At 42.4% G+C, this 19,304-nt stretch overlaps 1 protein-coding gene across 2 annotated transcripts in view; it reads left to right on the forward strand.

Annotated features, from left to right (window-relative positions):
• The first annotated feature begins 1,467 nt into the window (after positions 1–1,467).
• Positions 1,468–19,304, forward strand: part of LIMS1 (LIM zinc finger domain containing 1) — a 145,416-nt gene continuing 127,579 nt past the window's right edge. Inside the window, exon 1 of one of the 2 annotated variants that reach the window (XM_066376878.1) lies at positions 1,468–1,720. Coding sequence is in view for 1 of the 2 variants with exons in the window: in XM_066376876.1 (XP_066232973.1) it covers positions 1,689–1,720 (32 nt within the window). In the remaining variant the exon portion in view is untranslated. The remainder of the gene's footprint in view (positions 1,721–19,304) is intronic. The other variant, XM_066376876.1, reaches the window with a different exon arrangement.

Raw genomic sequence — 19,304 nt, forward strand, 5'->3', positions numbered from 1 at the left:
TTTAATTTTTTTATTTATTGATTTCAGAGTGGGAGAGAGAAACATCAACTTGTTCTACTTATTTATGCATTCATTGGTTCATTCTTGTATGTGCCCTGAGAAACTCGCAACCTTGGTATATCTGGACAACTCTCTAATCAACTGAGCTACCCAGCTAAGGCGGTCATCACATTTACTGATCTCAAATTTTATGACTTCTGGGTTTCATACCTTGTTTGGAAAGTTTCCCTTCACTCCAACCTTCCCCCCCCCCCCATGTTTGGTTCTAGTATTTTTGTATATTTTTTTACATGTAAATACTTGTTCTAATTAGTATTTATTTTGATATAAGGACAGCGGCGGATTTAACGGCGGGCACACCAGGTGCACGCCCTGGGTCCCAACTTCTGAAGGGCCAAGCAAAATCCCAACTTTACCCTTTTTTTCTAATGACCTTGTTTGGTTTTTCATGTGTGCAATTTTAAAATTAATAGTACATAATATTTTTTATTTATTTAAAAATACAGTTAACATGTATTTTTATTTTCCCTGTCTCTTTTTTTAAGGGGCCCAATATTTTCTTCTGCGCCAGGGGCCTAAACCCACCTTAATCTGCCTCTGTAAAAGGATGTCAAAGGCAAGCAGTGATTTTCCATCACATAGCTAGACTAGTAGAAAACAAGTTTTCATTCTGTAATTAGAAATTAAGTATAGTTACAAAATCAAAATCAGATACCCTAGAAAAGATCCTTCATGCCTAGAGTAAATTACCTGTATCAGATGCTTTGAGAATTCCGGGTTTTTTAAAGGGAATGGGTGGAAGAGAGTGAGGGCAAGGAGGAAGCTATGCAGAGATAAGGCTGGAGAGTGTCACAAAAGTTACATTTCCTAATTCACAATAGTCATCAGCACAGTGAAAATCCTAGCGAGCAACCCAGAACGCGCCAGGCTTCCCGCACAGACAGAGCCTCAGCGTTGCCCAACACAGATAAGGTCCCCACTTTGTCATGGACTCTCCTCAGGACCCCTCACCGGACCCGGGGGAACTCTGAGGCCCCCACACCTTGAGTCCAAACGCCTCCGTCGGACGCGTGGTCCATCAGCAAAGGAGAATCAGAGATGTCTTGGTGAAGGAGACCCTGTACGGCTCCGTTCGCCTCCGGCGTGTGACGGTGTCACCCAAGAGCGGCATCAGAGGCCAGTCGTGTTACCCCTCTGGCTTAAGACTCGGGCTCCCGGGGAACCCCCAGTTCACGGCCGCACAGTTCCTTCTCTTCTGTGCGTGTCGAGGGCGGGGCTGAGGCTGTAACCAGCCGGCGAAAGGGGCGGGGCATTTCGGGGTGGAGGAAGCTGGTTGTGAAGTACTGGTTCAGGGAAGGGGAGGGTCTGGGGCGGGGCCTGCCAGGGGCGGGGCCGGGTCTCGCAGGGGGCGGAGGCGGGACAGGCTAGGGGGTGGGGGCTTTGGGTCGTCGGCTTCGCCACGCCCTCCCTTCTCCTCGCTCCGCGCCCCCGCGTGGTCAGCCACGCTATTTGCCGGCTCCGGGGAGTGGGAGGGGGAAGGCGGAGGCGGCGGTCTTTCCGCCCCTGGCCCGCCTCTCCTTCCTGCCGCGGCCAGCCGGTCCACACCCGGCTGCAGCCGCGAGAAGACGAGGCGGCGGTGCGGCACCGGGAGCAGAAGGGGCTGAAGGACGACGTCCCGCGGCGGAAAGATGCTGGGCGTGGCGGCAGGGATGACCAACAGGTAAGGGCCCTGCCCCAACCGCCCGCAGCTGAGTGGCCGCCACGTCGGCAGCGGGCGGCCTCGCGGGCCTTGTCGCCGGCCTGTGCGCCGGCATTTCCACCCTCGCTGCTTCCGGCGGGTCAGCCCCTCGCGGGATGTCCTGGACCGGCCGTCCTCCGACCGCGCTTCCGCCTCCCGCAGGCGCGCTCTGCAGCGGGTGCGCGCTCCTCGGACTTGCTGCAGCGGCTTGGCTTCTCTGCGCGCGTCCGGGGCGCTCGCTGTGTGCGCGGATCCTGGCTCCGTGCCTGGCGCAGGACTCAGCGACTAGAATTGCTTGTGAATGTTATTCCAACAGTTGGAATGTCATACAAATCAGCGGTCTTAGCACTCACTTTAAAACAGAACTGTTAGTTAGGATGGTTTGTATATAGGTATTTTACTGGGTTAGAAATGAAAACAGACATTTAAAATACTTTTAATTCATTTAGATAACAGCAACTCCGTGACAATTTTACGAAAATAGTGTTTTCCTAAACAAAAGAATTCGTGAGAGGAGTGGCATTTCTTTTTTACATTTTGCAACTGTTAAATGTCTGGCTTGGTTATACCCAGATAAGTAGTTGGAAAAAGGAGTATTTTATTAGCTTTTTAAGATAATTGTGGGCATTCTTTGTTATTACACCCAAACGAAGTAAGTGGTGTTTTCTTAAAGATTAGTTTGGCTGTGAAGCCTTATTAAAGAACTTTTCACCTGTACTACTACACTTGGGGGTGGAGGATGGACACAGTATAGTGTGCAAATAATGTGTGATAGAACTATGCACCTGAAACCTGTATGTGTATGTGTGTGTATATATATATTATATATATATATATATATATTTTTTTTTTTTTTTGTATTTTTCTGAAGCTAGAAATGGGGAGAGACAGTCAGACAGACTCCCGCGTGCGCCCGACCGGGATCCACCCGGCACGCCCACCAGGGGGCGACGCTCTGCCCACCAGGGGGCGATGCTCTGCCCCTCCGGACGTCGCTCTGCCGCGACCAGAGCCGCTCTAGCGCCTGGGGCAGAGGCCAAGGAGCCATCCCCAGCGCCCAGGCCATCTTTGCTCCAATGGAGCCTTGGCTGCCGAGGGGAAGAGAGAGACAGAGAGGAAGGAGAGGGGGAGGGGCGGAGAAGCAGATGGGCGCTTCAACTGTGTGCCCTGGCCGGGAATCGAACCCGGGACTTCTGCACGCCAGGCCGATGCTCTACCACTGAGCCAACCGGCCAGGGCTGAAACCTGTATAATTTTATTAACCAGCGTCACCCCAATAAATTCAATAAAAGAAAAAAATTTGTCTATCCTGCAGTTTGAAGGGACTTCTCACCTATTGTAACATCTTGAGTTTGTCATTTGGAATATAATGATTCACTTAGCTAAGGCAGATTTTCCAGATGCTGACATATTTCATTATAGGATATCACTAAGTCACTTTTGTTAATATCACTTGATTTCTCTTGAGAAGCTGTTAAACTAAAGGTGGTGAATACAAGTTTTCCAACATTCTAGTTTTCAGTTGAAAGCTTGATTTTTATTATTGGTAGACAACTATTATCAGTTGTTTTCCTCAAAGTGAGATTCATTTTTTTCAGTTTCAAGAAATGTATGCCAAATCAAGGCTAAAGACCTGATTTGTTTGTCTGTTATTGTTTCCAGTAAAAATGGTATAGTGCAAAAAGCATTTAATTCATCTTATCATTGAGGCACACACACATGCTTTTCCTCTAGACAACTGGCTTACCTTGGTATGCAGAAGTGCTTTGTGTATGCCTCCATTTTCATCACAAGTGACAAAGAAGGTCAAGGGTCAAGATTTAATAACATTCATAATTTGTACTGCTTTACCAAGGACACTTTTTCTTTTAAAAAAGTGTATTAAGCCTGACCAGGCGGTGGTGCAATGGATAGAGCAGTGATGGGCAATCTTTTGAGCTTGGTGTGTCAAAATTTGCCAAAAAACCGAGCATAATTTGGGTGGTTAGTCACTTCGAGAAAAAACCCATAATTTTGCGATATTTATAGTTTAAATAACAAAAATATATAATTGTAATATATAACTGTATTTAATAAACCAAAAACTAATTATTTAACTTACCTGCTTATCTGTCAGTCGGTTTCTTTTGTTGGTCTTGAAATTATTTAACTTGTGTGGGGTGCCGTGATTTAAGTTAAGTGGGGGGGGGGAGTCCTTTAACCTGCCTATTAGTGACATTTTTGTTGCTGAATTTCATTGGCTAAAGCTTCAATTGAACGTTGGTATTTTGTACTTTTCAAGCCCAAGCAAGCGCTACTAACTTCATCTGTCAGTCTGTTTCTTTTGTTGGTTTTGATATTATTTAACGCTGTGAATAAGGTCTCACAAAAGTACATAGAGGGAAAAATTGTGAGTAAAGCCATTGCTATGTTTTTCAGGGTGCTAAAAGTGTCTCGTAATGGGTTCTAGGCCCTCCAAATTTCTTGTTCATAGTGGCACTCCTCTTGATTCTCCAAGCAGCACTTTTCCATATTCTCAAGCTTTGACCTCAAGTCGACAAACACCTGAGCCCAGATGCTGTCTTGAAATTCTGCAAGTTGCATCTTATGTAAATTAAGATGGCTGCCACTATTTCTAATGGCAGGAAACCGCACCCATAGCACAGGCCCTCGCCTCTCCCAGCCTCCCTCTCACTTATCTCAGTAATGATGGTCTATTAGAAATCCATGACACCTCAGAACAGTAGATTGGATAATGGTTGCTGTGCTTATGTGGTTGCTGATAATGGCGATCACAGGGCCCCCAGAGATGCGTCCCACGAGGCATTCCGCTGCTCCCTGCTCCGCTGGCCAGAAGTGAGGTCAAAGATCCCCTAACAGCCTTACCGGAAGTCCCAGCACTAGATGTTCTGTGCGGAGTTGTGTTGTTTTGGCCTACAGACCTCCGGCACAGAGTATTTACACTACAGCAAATGTTTTATCCTCCTCAGCTATTGCACCTGGCCGTGTAGGAGTCGAGGATGAAACCTCCTTCTCGGCATGCGGCCCCATACTTCTCTGGTATGCGGCCACATGCGGCCTTGTGTCATCGAAAATGGCTACACGTGTCAGTATTGACACGCATGTCATAGGTTCGCCATCACAGGGATAGAGCGTTGGACTGGGACGCGTAGAACCCAGGGTCGAAACTTCAAGGTCGCTGGCTTGAGTGTGGACTCAGCCGGCTTGAGCACAGGGTCAGCAGCTTGTGAGCGGGGTCGCTGGCTTGGAGCCCAAGGTTTCTGGCTTGAGCAAGGGTCTCTCACTCTGCTGTACCCTCACCACCACCATCAAAGCACATATGAGAAAGCAATCAACGAACAACTGAAATGCCGCAACAAAAATTGATGCTTGTCATCTCCCTCCCTTCCGGTCTGTCTGTTCCTCCCTGTTTCTGTAACAACAACAACAACAACAACAAAAATGTATTGAATATTAAGCTGATACAAAATTTAAAGTATATATACAATATACTGCTCACCCACATTAGGGGATATTTCAAAATGAATATGAAGTGATAAAAAAAGCATTTGATTTTTTTTATTAAACAACATCAGAAAAGCAAACAAGTCAAATAAAATTGATTATGCAAATAAGATGCAAAGCCAACTTTTATTTCTTTAGTGAAAATGCACTATACAAAAGGCTGAAAGTACTGGAGTATCTGCACGTTCTCTTATCCTCTAATGCAGGTGTGGCCAACAGTTTTTGCCCCTGGGCCAGATTAGAAAGAAAACTTTTCATGGGCTGCATGAAATATTAAAATTAAAAAATGTTAAATACAAAAATGATTCATTTAAGTAAACAATTTTATTATGTAATTTGTTTATGAATAAATGTGAGTGAAAAAATTTTAGTATACAATATTATTTTAATAAAAATATAATTACATACCATATAATTATCCAAACTGTATCACAATCAATCAAAACAATATTTATTTAATAGAATGAACTTGAAGGGGTTATATTGCAAATAAAACAATTATTTCGTTTTTACAAACAGCCTGGACACGTTTTTAGTTATCAACTGAAGCTATTGTCTGTGCTACAGTGCCACTTGATTCAGCACACTCTACCACAAAAGTAACAAATTGTTTGACCTTGGGTGCACACTGGCAAACTCCGCCTAAAAGAATGTGGGTTTCACAGCGCCACTAAACATCAAACAGTTCATATCGAGTATAGACGAGTACCAAAGTTGTAAATCTTTTTAATGGAATTTATTTAAAAAATAATTATCGCAAATCCATTCTACCAATTATTGGAAGTTAACCCTAGATTAGCCACACGCGGAATTCTTTTCCGCATATCACTATCTTCTTAAATACCTCAATTTCCAATAATCAAAGACACTTCCGCTTCTGAGCAGCTGAGATTTTAAAGTAGTGGAGAATATTAAAAATTTAATCACGGGCCGCATAAACTCATTACGCAGGCTGTACGTTGGCCATGCCTACTAATGTTTATGAGTAGTATATAATGATACAATGGGTATACAGTACAGTGATACCTTGACATACAAACAGACCAACGTATGAGGTTTTTAAGATACAAGCTGCTACTCGGTTCATATTTTTGTTCAATATCTGAGCGAACTTCCGAGATTTGAGTCATGATTCAAGAAGCTGCCACTAGTTGGTGCGTTGGTGCACGGGTCCAGTATCAGCAGGGGTTTTTTTTGTTTTTTTTTTCTTCTGTATTTTTTTCTGAAGCCGGAAACGGGGAGAGACAGTCAGACAGACTCTCGCATGCGCCCGACCGGGATCCACCCGGCACGCCCACCAGGGGGCGATGCTCTGCCCCTCCGGGCGTCGCTCTGTTGCGACCAGAGCCACTCTAGCGCCTAGGGCAGAGGCCAAGGAGCCATCCCCAGCGCCCGGGCCATCTTTGCTCCAGTGGAGCCTCGGCTGCGGGAGGGGAAGAGAGAGACAGAGAGGAAGGAGAGGGGGAGGGGTGGAGAAGCAGATAGGCGCCTCTCCTGTGTGCCCTGGCCGGGAATCGAACCTGGGACTTCTGCACACCAGGCCGACGCTCTACCACTGAGCCAACCGGCCAGGGCCCAGTATCAGCAGTTTGATATATGAGTTGACTGACTTACAAGCTCGGTTACAGAATGAATTAAATTTGTATCTCAGGGTACCACTGTACAAGTAAAGAATATAAGTTTCCTTTTAAGACCCTTGAACCCCTCGATGATCTAGTATCTCTCCTTGATCCCATCCCCTTTCCATCCTGAACTTCACATTAGCAATCCCTTACCTTTTATTATTATTTTTGGTATTACGTACATTCATATTGCTGTGCCACCATCACCACCATCCGTCTTCAGAATCTTTTCATCTTGCGGAACTGGAAACTCTTTACACATTAAAAAACTCCCCATTCCCTCTTCCTACAGCCCCTCCTAACCCTATTGTATACTGCTCACAAAAATTAGGGGATATTTCAAAATGAATATGAAGCTACAAAATATCCCCTAATTTTTGTGAATAGTATATTTTCTGTCTCTGATTTTAACTATTCCAGTTATTTCTTATAAGTAGAATCATGTATTATTTATCTCTTTGGGACTGGCTTATTTCGCTTAGCATAATGTCTCAGGGTTCGTCCATGTTCTAGCATATGTCAGCATTTCCTTCTTTTTTAGAACTGAATAATATTCCAGTGTGTGCACTACCAGTCATTTAGTTGTCCTTTGATGAGTACTTTGGTTGCTTTCATGTTTTAGGTATTGTGAACACTAAAAGTTTAATTGAAATATTTATTGATGTGACTATAGATTCACATGCAGTTATAAAAGGTAGTACAGAGATCCAGTGTATCCTTTACCCAGTTTCCCCAATGATAACATTTTGCAAAATTATAATACACTATTGCAGCCATGATATAGTAATATAGTCCACCAGTCTTATTAAGATTCCCCCAGTTTTGCCCTGTTTGTGTAGTTGTGTGTAATTTTATAACAGTGTATAGGTTGTGTATCTACCACCACAGTCAAGTTACAGAACAGTTCTGTCACCACAGTGATCTCTCATGTTGCCATTTTATACCCATACTCTCATCTATGTTTTCTTCTCCCTCTCCTGAAAACGTGGAAACCACACATCTATTCAACATTTCTAAATTGTTATTTCAGAAGTGTTATATAAGTGAAATCATACAGTACACAACCTTTTGGGATTGCCCTTTTTTTTAATTTACCTTAATTCCCTGGAGATTTATCCAGATTGCTTCATGTATCATAATTCCTTTTCATTGCTAAATACTACTCCATGGTATGGGCATATGACAGTTTAACTACCTGTTGAAGAACATTTCAGCTGTTTCCAGTTTGGGACTATTGATAATAAAGCTGTGAACATTTGTGGATAGGTTTTTATATCAACATAAGTTTTCTTTTCTCTGGGATAAATGTCTAAGAGTACAATTGGCAGGTTGTATGATATTTTTTTCTAGAGTGGCTTTACCATTTTCATCAAGAACACTTAAAAGAGAAATTGGCATTTTTTTTCCTACAAATACATGACAAATATGGTTGTACTACCACTGCTTGATCAGTGCTAAGAGATCAACAGTACTGGTACCTACTATTGCTTTTGCACTGTCCTTGTAGCTGTTAACTCAGTGCAGATGGCTGCATCAGCTTCCTAGGAACTTCACAGCATTGTTATGAAAAGTAGTTTTCATCTTCTATCAGGCGTCCCTAAACTACGGCCCCCTGAGGCCATTTATTCGGCCCGGCCGCACTTCCTGAAGGGGCACCTCTTTCATTGGTGGTCAGTGAGAGGAACACTGTATGTGCTGGCCCTCCAACTGTCTGAGGGACAGTGAACTGGCCCCCTGTGTAAAAAGTTTGGGAATCTAGACCTCTTGAAAAGGTCTTAGCGACTCTCCCTGCATTCCCCTCAGGTTACCAGACTGCTCTTTGAGAACCACTGTTAAATGACAATCTGAAATGATGAGAGATATTTAAAAAGGAATGTATACAGAAATTTGTCTTAAAATACATACTGAATGCTTGTTGTAATGAGTGCTTTCTAGTTTGGGGTAATTTTAGTGGTACTTAACAACTAAGCCATAAAGAACTACTATGGAAACAGCAACTTGCTGCCCTATGGACTTTTCATACAATGGCCACTATTGTTAGGAAGATGATAAATGTCTTGGCAGTGATTATCTTCATAAAATCCGAGTGCTTGTGCTCGCTTTGGCATCACATACACTGATATTGGAATGATACAGACAAGTTTAGCATGCCACCTGTGCAAATTTGTGAAGCATCCCATATTAAAACAGGCAAACAAACAAAATTCAGTGCTCTATTCCTGTCTGTATGGTGAAGAAACTGAACTGTTAAGTTTTAAGAAAACAAATGAAAATTTGGTGGTAGAAAAGACACCTTTCAGTACTGGTTATTCTGTGCCCTCCCTATAAGTCTAGAAAAAAACTACCAGGACTGTGCTGTCTTAACTGTCTTTGTAAATCATTTACATCCCTTTCCTTTCTTTTGTGGTAACCCTTGAACTATCTCCTGAATAGCTTTTTCTCTTGGTAAGTGTGGGTGCCATGAGTGAGCTTTCCTTTCTGCCCCTCCACTGTATGTCAGAGAAACTTCAGCAGCTACAGATCGGTGTTGGGAGAGCAGAGCTTTACTCTGAGAATCCCTATTTTCAATAACGTATTTGTTCTTCAGGTAGTCATTTAAATAAATCTCGGTAGAAGTCATGTTTATAGCTAGGGTTGCACTTAAATAGATGGAAAAATATCTCAAACCATTTGTCAATGTTATATTTCTTGTAATTATGTTTTAAGAATATCATCTGCATCATATGCTGAACTGTTGCTATGTTTTCTTCCAAAAACTTAATTTTAAGATACTTGAGTGGAAGTCCTGGCCTGGTGGCTCAGTGGATAAAGTATCAACTTGGTGTGCCAGAGGTTGCATAATCCTGGTCAGGGCATGTACAAGAAGCAATAAATGGCCGGACCAGGTGGTGGTGCAGTGGATAGAGCATCAGACTGGGATGCCGAGGACCCAGGTTTGAGACCCTGAGGTCTCCAACTTGAACATGGGCTCATCTGGTTTGAGCAAAAGCTCACCAGCTTGGACCCAAGGTCACTGGCTCAAGCAAGGGATTACTTGGTCTGCTGAAGGCCCGCGGTCAAGGTACATAAGAGAAAGCAATCAATGAACAACTAAGGTGTCGCAATGTGCAACGAAACTGATTGATGCTTCTCATCTCTCCGTTCCTGCCTGTCTGTCCCTGTCTATCCCTCTCTCTGACTCTCTCTCTCTCTGTCTCTATAAAAAAAAAGAAAAAGAAAAAAAAAAGAAGCAATCAATGAATACACAACTAGACGGAACAGCCAAGTTAAACAATCAGTTAAGCCTGACCAGGCGGTGGCGCAGTAGATAGGCATCAGACTAGGATGTGGAGGAACCAGGTTTGAAACTCCAAGCCTCCTGGTTTGAGTGCGGGCTCATCCGACTGCAGCGCAGGCTCACCAGCCTGAGCGTGGGGTCCCTGGCTTGAGTGTTGGATCATAGACATGACCCCATGGTTGCTGACTTGAGCCCAAAGGTCGCTGACTTGAAGCCCAAGGTCGCTGGCTTGAGCAAGGGGTCACTTGCTCTGCTGTAGCCCCCCAGTCAAGGCACATAGAAGAAAGCAATCATTAAACAACTAAGGTGTGCCTGACCTCTGGTGGCGCAGTGGATAAAGCATCGACCTGGAAATGCTGAGGTCGCTGGTTTGAAACCCTGGGCTTGCCTGGTCAAGGCACATATGGGAGTTGATGCTTACAGCTCCTCCCCCCTCTCTCCCTCTGTCTCTCTCTCTCTCCTCTCTAAAAAAAAAAAAATAAATAAATAAATAAAAAATAAACAACTAAGGTGCCGCAACAAAGAATTGCTGCTTGTCATCTCTCTCTCCCTTCCAGTCTGTCTGTCCCATTCTATCTCTTTCTCTGACTCTCCCTCTGTTTATAAAAAAAATTTAATTAAACTAAAAATAGTGAGTTGTTGCTTCTCTCTTTTGCTCTCTTTTTGTTGCTCTCTCTTTTCTATCTCCCTTCTTCTCTCAAATCAATGGAAAAAATTTTTTATAAAATACTTGAGAGGCAAGAGCTGTACTACCTGTTGTCACATATTGTGCATTCTTCAGCAGTTTTATCCCTCCTTAAGCTAATATATCTTATCTCTGTTATTTGATCTCATCAGACATTGCCACACTGGAGCTGACTGGAGACAAGGAAGGAGCATTTTCCTGCATATTTTTTCACGTTGGAACATATTTTGGAGCTTGATGAATCTACAGTGACATTTAACATAGCTGCTTAGATAAACCAGTGTCTGAATAGTATGTTCTGTGTGAGGTAGGAAAAGGGTACTGGGTGCCAACAAACAGGGCAGGAGACACAGGACTCAGTGTTAGCATGCCTAGAAATCTGGATGGAGCCTTACCAGGATGTCTGAGAGTCAGATCAGACAAAGTAAGATCCAGACTAAACACATCTATGAAAAATACATATACCCATACATTCTCTTTGTACAAAAATGGAATCAGCCTGACCTGTGGTGGCGCAGTGGATAAAGCGTCGACCTGGAATGCTGAGGTCGCCGGTTCAAAACCCTGGGATTACCTGGTCAAGGCACATATGGGAGTTGATGCTTCCTGCTCCTCCCCTCTTCTCTCTCTCTCTCTCTCTCTCTCTCTCTCTCTCTCTCATCTCTAAAATGAATAAATAAAGTCTTTAAAAAAATAAATTTTAAAAATGGAATCAAAGTCATGCTGTTATGCAATTGCTTTTTTCCCCAGGATTCTAAAACTTGTGATAAAATGTGTATAACATAAAATTTACCATCTTTATCATTTTTCAGTGTATATTCAGTGGCATTAAGTACACTCACATTGTTGTGTAACCATTACCACCATCCATATTCAGAACTTTTCATCTTCCTAAACAGAAACTATGCCCAGTAAACAATAATTACCCATTTCTGGTGATTACATTTTTAACCTAATAAGCTATCTTTGAGGTTTTCCTTGTGGCATATCTGGATATCTACTTTATTTATTCATTCATTCATTCATTCATTTATTTATTTATTTATTTTACAGAGAAAGTGAGAGAGAGAAACACTGATTTGTTTTTCCACTTATTTATGCATTAACTGGTTGATTCTTGTATGTACCCTGATGGGGATCAATCCCTTAACTTTGGTGTATGAGGATGACACTAGCCAACTGAGCTAACTGTGTAACTGGCCAGAGCCTCTCTACCTTATGTTTTTTAACCTTAGTTTTTATGGCTACGTAGTATTTCACAGTACACAGATGATGTAATTTATAGAATCAGTCGTTCATGGACATTTGGGTTTCAGTTTTTATATACCAACACTTTGACTATTTGTGCCAATGTTTCTGTTGGAGCTTTCCGAGTATATAGAAGTGTGTGTGTGTGTGTGTGTGTGTGTGTGTGTGTACACATGGATGGTTGGACCTATGTTCCAATCCCAGCTTTGTCCCTTCATGGCTCTATGGCCTTGATCATTCAACCTCTTTCAGGCTCAGTTTCTTTTTTTTTTTTTTTTTTTGTACTTTTTCTGAAGCTGGAAACGGGGAGAGACAGTCAGACAGACTCCCGCATGCGCCCAACCAGGATCCACCCGGCGCGCCCACCAGGGGCCACGCTCTGCCCACCAGGGGGCGATGCTCTGCCCCTCCGGGGTGTCGCTCTGCCGCAACCAGAGCCACTCTAGAGCCTGAGGCAGAGGCCAAGGACCCATCCCCAGCGCCTGGGCCATCTTTGCTCCAATGGAGCCTTGGCTGCGGGAGGGGAAGAGAGAGACAGAGAGGAAGGAGGGGGTGGGGGAGGAGAAGCAAATGGGCGCTTCTCCTATGTGCCCTGGCTGGGAATCAAACCCGGGTCCCCCGCATGCCAGGCCGACGCTCTACCGCTGAGCCAACCGGCCAGGGCCTCAGGCTCAGTTTCTTGATTTATAAAGTAATACCACCTATTTCTGAAAGTTGTGGGAATTATATATGAAGGCAAATATAAACATTTCTGAAAGAATAACAAATTTATTAATAATTGTTGCCCCTGGAGAGGGAGTCTACTATTCTAGGGAGTTAGGAATCTAGAATGTGAGGGAAATTATTTATTTTATTTTTTCAGCGAGAGAGACAGACAAAGGGACAGATAGGGACAGACAGGAAGGAAGGGAGATGAGAAGCATCAATTCTTTGTTGTGGCACCTTATTAGTTGTTCATTGATTGCTTTCTCATATGTGCCTTGACTGGAGTGCTCCAGCTGAGCCAGCGACCTTTGGGCTCAAGCTACAACCAATGGGATCACATCTATGAACCCATATTCAAGGCAATACCCCATGCTCAAGGTGGTGAGCCTGCTCTTGAGTTGGATGAGCCTGTGCTCAAGCTGGCAACCTTAGGGTTTCAAATCTGGGTCCTCAGCATCCCAGGCTGATGCTCTATCTATCCCCTGTGCCACCACCTGGTCAGGCAAATTTAATAAAATCTTGAGTAAAGTTTTTTCTTCACCATTTCCAAAGTAGCAGACTGACTTCATCACAAGACCAGTGTGCTTCCATACTTACTGATAGTGTAGTTAAACTTTAAGTTGCTGGGAAGTAGGTCAAGTCATATCCCAAGATGGTGGACGTCCAGGCAGGACTTTTATGGTAATTGCTAGTGTACTACACTTCATCACTGAAGGACAGTGTGGGGAAGAGGTGAAATTTGAGGTTGAGATGTCGGTCTTTTCAAATTCTTAGAACATGATGTTGAGAGAATCTTTAGCAAAGGTTAGCTTGACCTGCTGGCTCCAAGTGGTTGTGCATCCTCTTTCATAGTAGTTCTCTCAGTCCTGGGCTCACAGAGACAAATGTAGAAGCAGTCAGATAAAAATGTCATGTGCTAAGCCTGTGATTAAAGGGACCTTTGGCACTTTGAGTTATGCCATCTCTCTACCTTAGATTTATTCTTAAGATATCTTAGAAGCTTTAAGCATATGAATACAGGTTAAAATTTAGCCTGATTCCTCAGGCTTGAGTTGAATGTCTCTGTTATTCTAATAGGAAATTTTTAGAAAAAAAACTTTTATTCACTACTTTCAAATTTTCTCATTCCCAGAGTATGTGGGAAAATGACCAAAATATCATAGGTTGGGGTCATTGCTAACAGTAGAATACACTGATTCCCTTGAGTTTTCATGGCATGCTATCAATATAGTCCTTTCTTTGGAATACAATGCAGATTTTGTCATGGTGAAGCATGTTTTAGGAAATACTGTATAGTGTATTCCATCTTTTTTTTTTTTTTCAGAGACAGAGTCAGAGAGAGGGATAGACAGGGACAGACAGACAGGAATGGAGAGATGAGAAGCATCAATCATTAGTTTTTCGTTGCTCTTTGCAACACCTTAGTTGTTCATTGATTGCTTTCTCATATGTGCCTTGACTGTGGGCCTTCAGCAGACTGAGTAACCCCTTGCTCGAGCCAGCGACCTTGGGTCCAAGCTGGTGAGCTTTTTGCTCAAACCAGATGAACCCGCGCTCAAGCTGGTGACCTCAGGGTCTCGAACCTGGGTCCTCGACATCCCAGTCCAATACTCTATCCACTGCGCCACCGCCTGGTCAGGCTAGTGTATTCCATCTTGAGATAGAGTAATCTGTCAGATGAGCAGACTTTTGTTTTAGGAGTATGGGTAGCTATATATTTTCGTAATAGCTATGAAACCTTTATAAACATGGCTGGAAACTAGTTTCAACTTTTTTTAAATGAGTCCAAGAAAGTGAGAGATTTGTGACTAGCCCCACTACATCTAGAAAGTTGTGTTAGCACTTAGCCTGTTTTAGATGATAGCATATATTTACATGATTGAGGATAATGATGAAAAAAGATGTATTTAAAACTTTTTAAGATATATGTTTAGGACACTAGGTTATCTGTTTTATATGATAGACCAGAACTACAATGATGTTACGATGGAAGACAAATGTTTGAAATAATTTAATGATATTTCTGGACTTATGTGCTTTTTGTTAGTTTTTTAAAGCTAGATAATCCACATCAGGAAGTGAGAGCATTTTTGGTCCTCTGGGCATTTGCCAGATCCATATAAAGCATGAAACATCTTCAGATGTCTTTTTAAGGCAATATCTTGATGCTTCTTTTTTTTACAGAGACAGAGAGTCGGAGAGAGGGATAGATAGGGACAGACAGAACAGAGAGAAATGAGAGGCATCAATAATTAGTTTTTCATTGCAATACCTTAGTTGTTCATTGATTGCTTTCTTTTTTTTTTAATTATTTTTATTTATTTATTCATTTTTTTGGGGGGGGGGGAGAGAGAGAAGAGGAGGGGAGGAGCAGGAAGCTTCAACTCCCATATGTGCCTTGACTGGGCAAGCCCAGGGTTTTCAACCGGCGACCTCAGTATTCTAGGTCGACGCTTTTATCCACAGCGCCACCACAGGTCAGGCTGATTGCTTTCTCATATGTGCCTTGACCGTGGGCCTTCAGCAGACCGAATGACCCCTTGCTTGAGCCAGCAACCTTGGGTCCAAACTGGTGAGCTTTACTCAAGCCAGATGAGCCCGCACTCAAGCTGGTGAGCTCGGGGTCTCGAACCTGGGTCTTCCGCATCCCAGTCCGACGCTCTATCCACTGCACCACTGCCTGGTCAGGCTTGATGCTTCTTAATGGACTGTTCTTACCATGAATACATGAGTAGTGTATGGTTGTATGAAAGCTACTTTGTTTTTGTTACTCTTAGAGCTGGATTTTCCTGTGCTTCTCCCTTTGAGTGTTACTGATAAGGAAAAAGGACATTGGTGAAGTGTAGAAAGTGATGTTTAATTTTAATACATAACTCCTGCTGAATTTGACAAAAGAAAAAAAAATTCCAGCAATTCCTCAAAATTTTAGAGGTCTGTTTTTTCCCACATGCGTCATTTTGGGACAGTGAGACCAGACTTCAGAAGAAAAGTTTTCTAAGCTGGAGCCCTTTTGATTTTTAAAATAAAGAAGCACCCACTGATAATGTGTTTAGTCATTTAGAATGCTTTCTGTGCAGAAAGTGGTGGTGATAGGTTCTGGAATGTGAGGGCTGCAGCAAACATGGGTTGATTAGGAGGAAGATGGAAACTCCAAGGATGTAGGGCTTGGTAACTATTTAAAAATGGAGTTTTCTTTTGCTCAGTCAGGGTTAGTCATGCTTTCCAGGAGGAAGCATTGCTAGAGATTAGCTAAATAAATGGGATGAAAGTCAAAATAAATTGGAATGTTGAGATAAATTTTGATAAGGAATTAAGTTGTAAGTCTATAACATTGTCCTAGAAAAAGCTACTTACACTTGTAGGAAACCTGTTTCCCATGCCCATAAAACAGTGCACAACGTGTAGTAGATACTCAGTAAGTACTTGTCAAATGAACAAATAATGATGCAATATCTTTTATTTGGGAAATATGGGGGTTTTTTGGTTTAGTATTTTTTAAAATATTGCCATGAAATATGTGAGTAAATGCTATTAGGTACATTTAGTTGGCATAAATTATATTTGAAGGGTTATTTCAAGTATACGTAATTGCAGTAATATTATGCAATTATTTCTTTTCTTAGTTTTTAGTGCAGAAACAGTTGTTTGATTTGGGAAGATGCTATATTCTGGATTAATCTAGTTTAACATGTTAAAGCTTTTACATCAAATGTTAACAATTTTTCTTGTGAATGTCTTGAATTTTTATATATTAATATATATAAATACTATTAATCAAAATTCCAGGTGGAACTCTTGTTACAATTGACAAATTTATCCTTTGTTGTTTTAACTCAAAGTGTATTATTGATTAGCTTAGAAGCAGCCAGAAAAAAATATCTTCTGCTAGCTACTTAATGCACAGGTGCATGGGAGTAATGTAGGCCTTGTCAAGATCTGTGACTGTCGGGTCTCTATGTTGAGAATGGGAAAAAGGAAAAAGTTTTCCTCCACCAAAGCAAAATTAGGAAACAAGCTTCCAATTCCTTTCTGTATCTTTCCCTCATACTCTTCTCTGATGAGCCATTCCACTTCTCTGGATCCAGGTCCTTTAAGCTTCCTGAGGGAGCTTGTTTCCATACTTCTCCTTATCAAACAGTTTTTCAATTAACACTGATATCCTTCCTTTCTCATTTTTACCTTTTATTTGAACAGTATCCTTGAATGAATGGTTCTCTTTCACCTTTCCACTTTCCTCCCAGAAGTTTTGTTTTCATTGTTGTGGTGACCTCTCATGATGACTTTCTTTATTTTTTTTTCAAGTGAGAGACGGGGAGGCAGAAAGACAGACTCCCGCATGCGCCCCAACTGGGATCCACCCAGCAACCCCCGTACCAGGCGATGCGTTGCCCATCGGGCTGCTGCTCCATTGCTCAGAAGCTGAGCTACTTTAGCACCTGCCGTGAGGCGATGGAGCCATCCTCAGCCAACTTGGTGAACCATTTGAGCCATGGCTGTGAGAGGAGAAGAGAAGGGAGGTGGAGGGGTGGAAAAGCAGATGGTCTCTTTTCCTGTGTGCTCTGACTGGGAATCAAACCCAGGACTTAGGCACACCGGGCAGATGCTCTACCGCTGAGCCAACCAGCCAGTGCATTATGACTTTTGTCTAACCAGGTCTGTATGTTTTTATTAAATGTTGGTTCTTAACTTCTTTGTTATTTCACATTATCGATCCTTGAAATCAACCCTTACTGTGATTTCTCTGTTCTCTATTTGAATGACTCTCCTATTAATAGTTCTACTGTATCTCTGCAGTCCTGGTTTAATTGTCTTGTTTTCTGAATCTTATCTTGAATGGCATTTTTACTAAATCAGCTCCTCAAAAACTCTTTAGTGGTTCCCCAGAACTGGCCAAATAACTAGGATTTCTCTGTGTTTCACCAGATGTAATTCAACCTCTCCTCACTCTACACACCTCATTCTGTCTGTAGCTGGAAGCTGATTCATTCTTTCATACCTTTCTGGCTCTCCATTGCCTGTAGGATAGGGCATTTTAAGAATCCTTACAGTCTAGCCCCAACCTAATTTCCTGTTAAGTTTCTACTAATCTCTTAAGTTTTTTTTCTCCAAATGCTATTTCCTCTGCTTTTTTTTTAAGTTTTTTTTTATATATATATATTTATTGATGTTTAGAGAGAGAGCAAGAGACAGAGACAGAAATAGGAACATGGATGTGTTCCTGTGTGTTTCCTGACCAGGGTTAAACCAGCAGCCTCTGCACTTTGAGACAATGCTTTAACAACTGAGCTATCCGGCCAGGGCTTTTTCTTCTCTTAATAATTCCTTGCCGTTAATAAACCCTTCATAATCCCCAGAAACCTCCTAAGGCCACTGGGTCCCACTCTTACCCCTTTTTGCTCTTGTAAATTACTAACTATATTTAAGGTCCAACTCAGAAGTCAATTGATGATAATGCCCAATGTTTCCTTTGTCCCAATACAAAATTAAATTACTTTGCACTTCTATGGTGCTGTATTTAACTCTTGGTAGATAGAGTAGCTACCAATTTATATTTTATTTGGTTTATACATACCTGTTGTGCCCTTGTAGGACGTGAACCACTTGAGACATTACATACATCTTGTTCATGTCTAAATCCCTAACATGATCTCTTACACAGGATAGACATTCTATAAATGTTAAAGGTAGGCCTTCTAGTATTATTAATCATCACCCTGATATTCTCCTGGACCAGAAACATTGCCATCCAGCCTTTCTCATTCTCTAAACAGATTGTCTGCCTTTTGCTAATTTAGTTAACTCTGTTGATTCACATGTCTGTTCTTATGTGAGTACCACCAGTGTCTTGGGTACTGTAGCTCTGTAGCAATTTTGAAATCGGGACTGAGTCATCTTTTTCAAGATTTTTATGCTTGCCTGGGTTCCCAGCTTTTCTTCTTCTTTTTCTTTTGTGGGGGGTGTGTGTGTGTGTGTGTGTGTGTGTGTGTGTGTGTGTGTGTGTGTGAGACACAGACAGAGAGAGACAGACAGGAAGGGAGAAATGAGAAGCATCAGTTCTTCGTTGTGGCTCCTTAGTTGTTAATTGATTGCTTTCTTATATGTGTCTTGACTGGGGGGGGGGGAGGCTACAGCAGAGCAAATGACTCCTTGCTCAAGCCAGCGACCTTAGGCTCAAGCTGATGACTTTGGGCTTCAAGCCAGCAACCTTTGGGCTCAAAGCCAGTGACCAGGGGGTCATGTCTATGATACCACGCTCAAGCCAGCAACCCCATGCTCAAGCTGGGGAGCCCCCGCTCAAGCCAGATGAGCTTTCCCTCAAGCCAGCAACCTTGAGGTTTCGAACCTAAATCCTCCACACCCCAGTCCAATGGTCTATCCACTGGACCACAGCCTTGGAAGGCTGTTCCTAAATATTTTTATTTTCGATGCTATTTGTAAAGGGAATTATTTTAAAATTTTTATTTTGGGGGTGTTTATTACTAGAGTATGGAAATAATTAAATCTTTGTATATTGTTCTTATATTT

The sequence above is a fragment of the Saccopteryx leptura genome, chromosome 3 (assembly GCF_036850995.1).
Source record: "Saccopteryx leptura isolate mSacLep1 chromosome 3, mSacLep1_pri_phased_curated, whole genome shotgun sequence".
Taxonomy (NCBI): domain Eukaryota; kingdom Metazoa; phylum Chordata; class Mammalia; order Chiroptera; family Emballonuridae; genus Saccopteryx; species Saccopteryx leptura.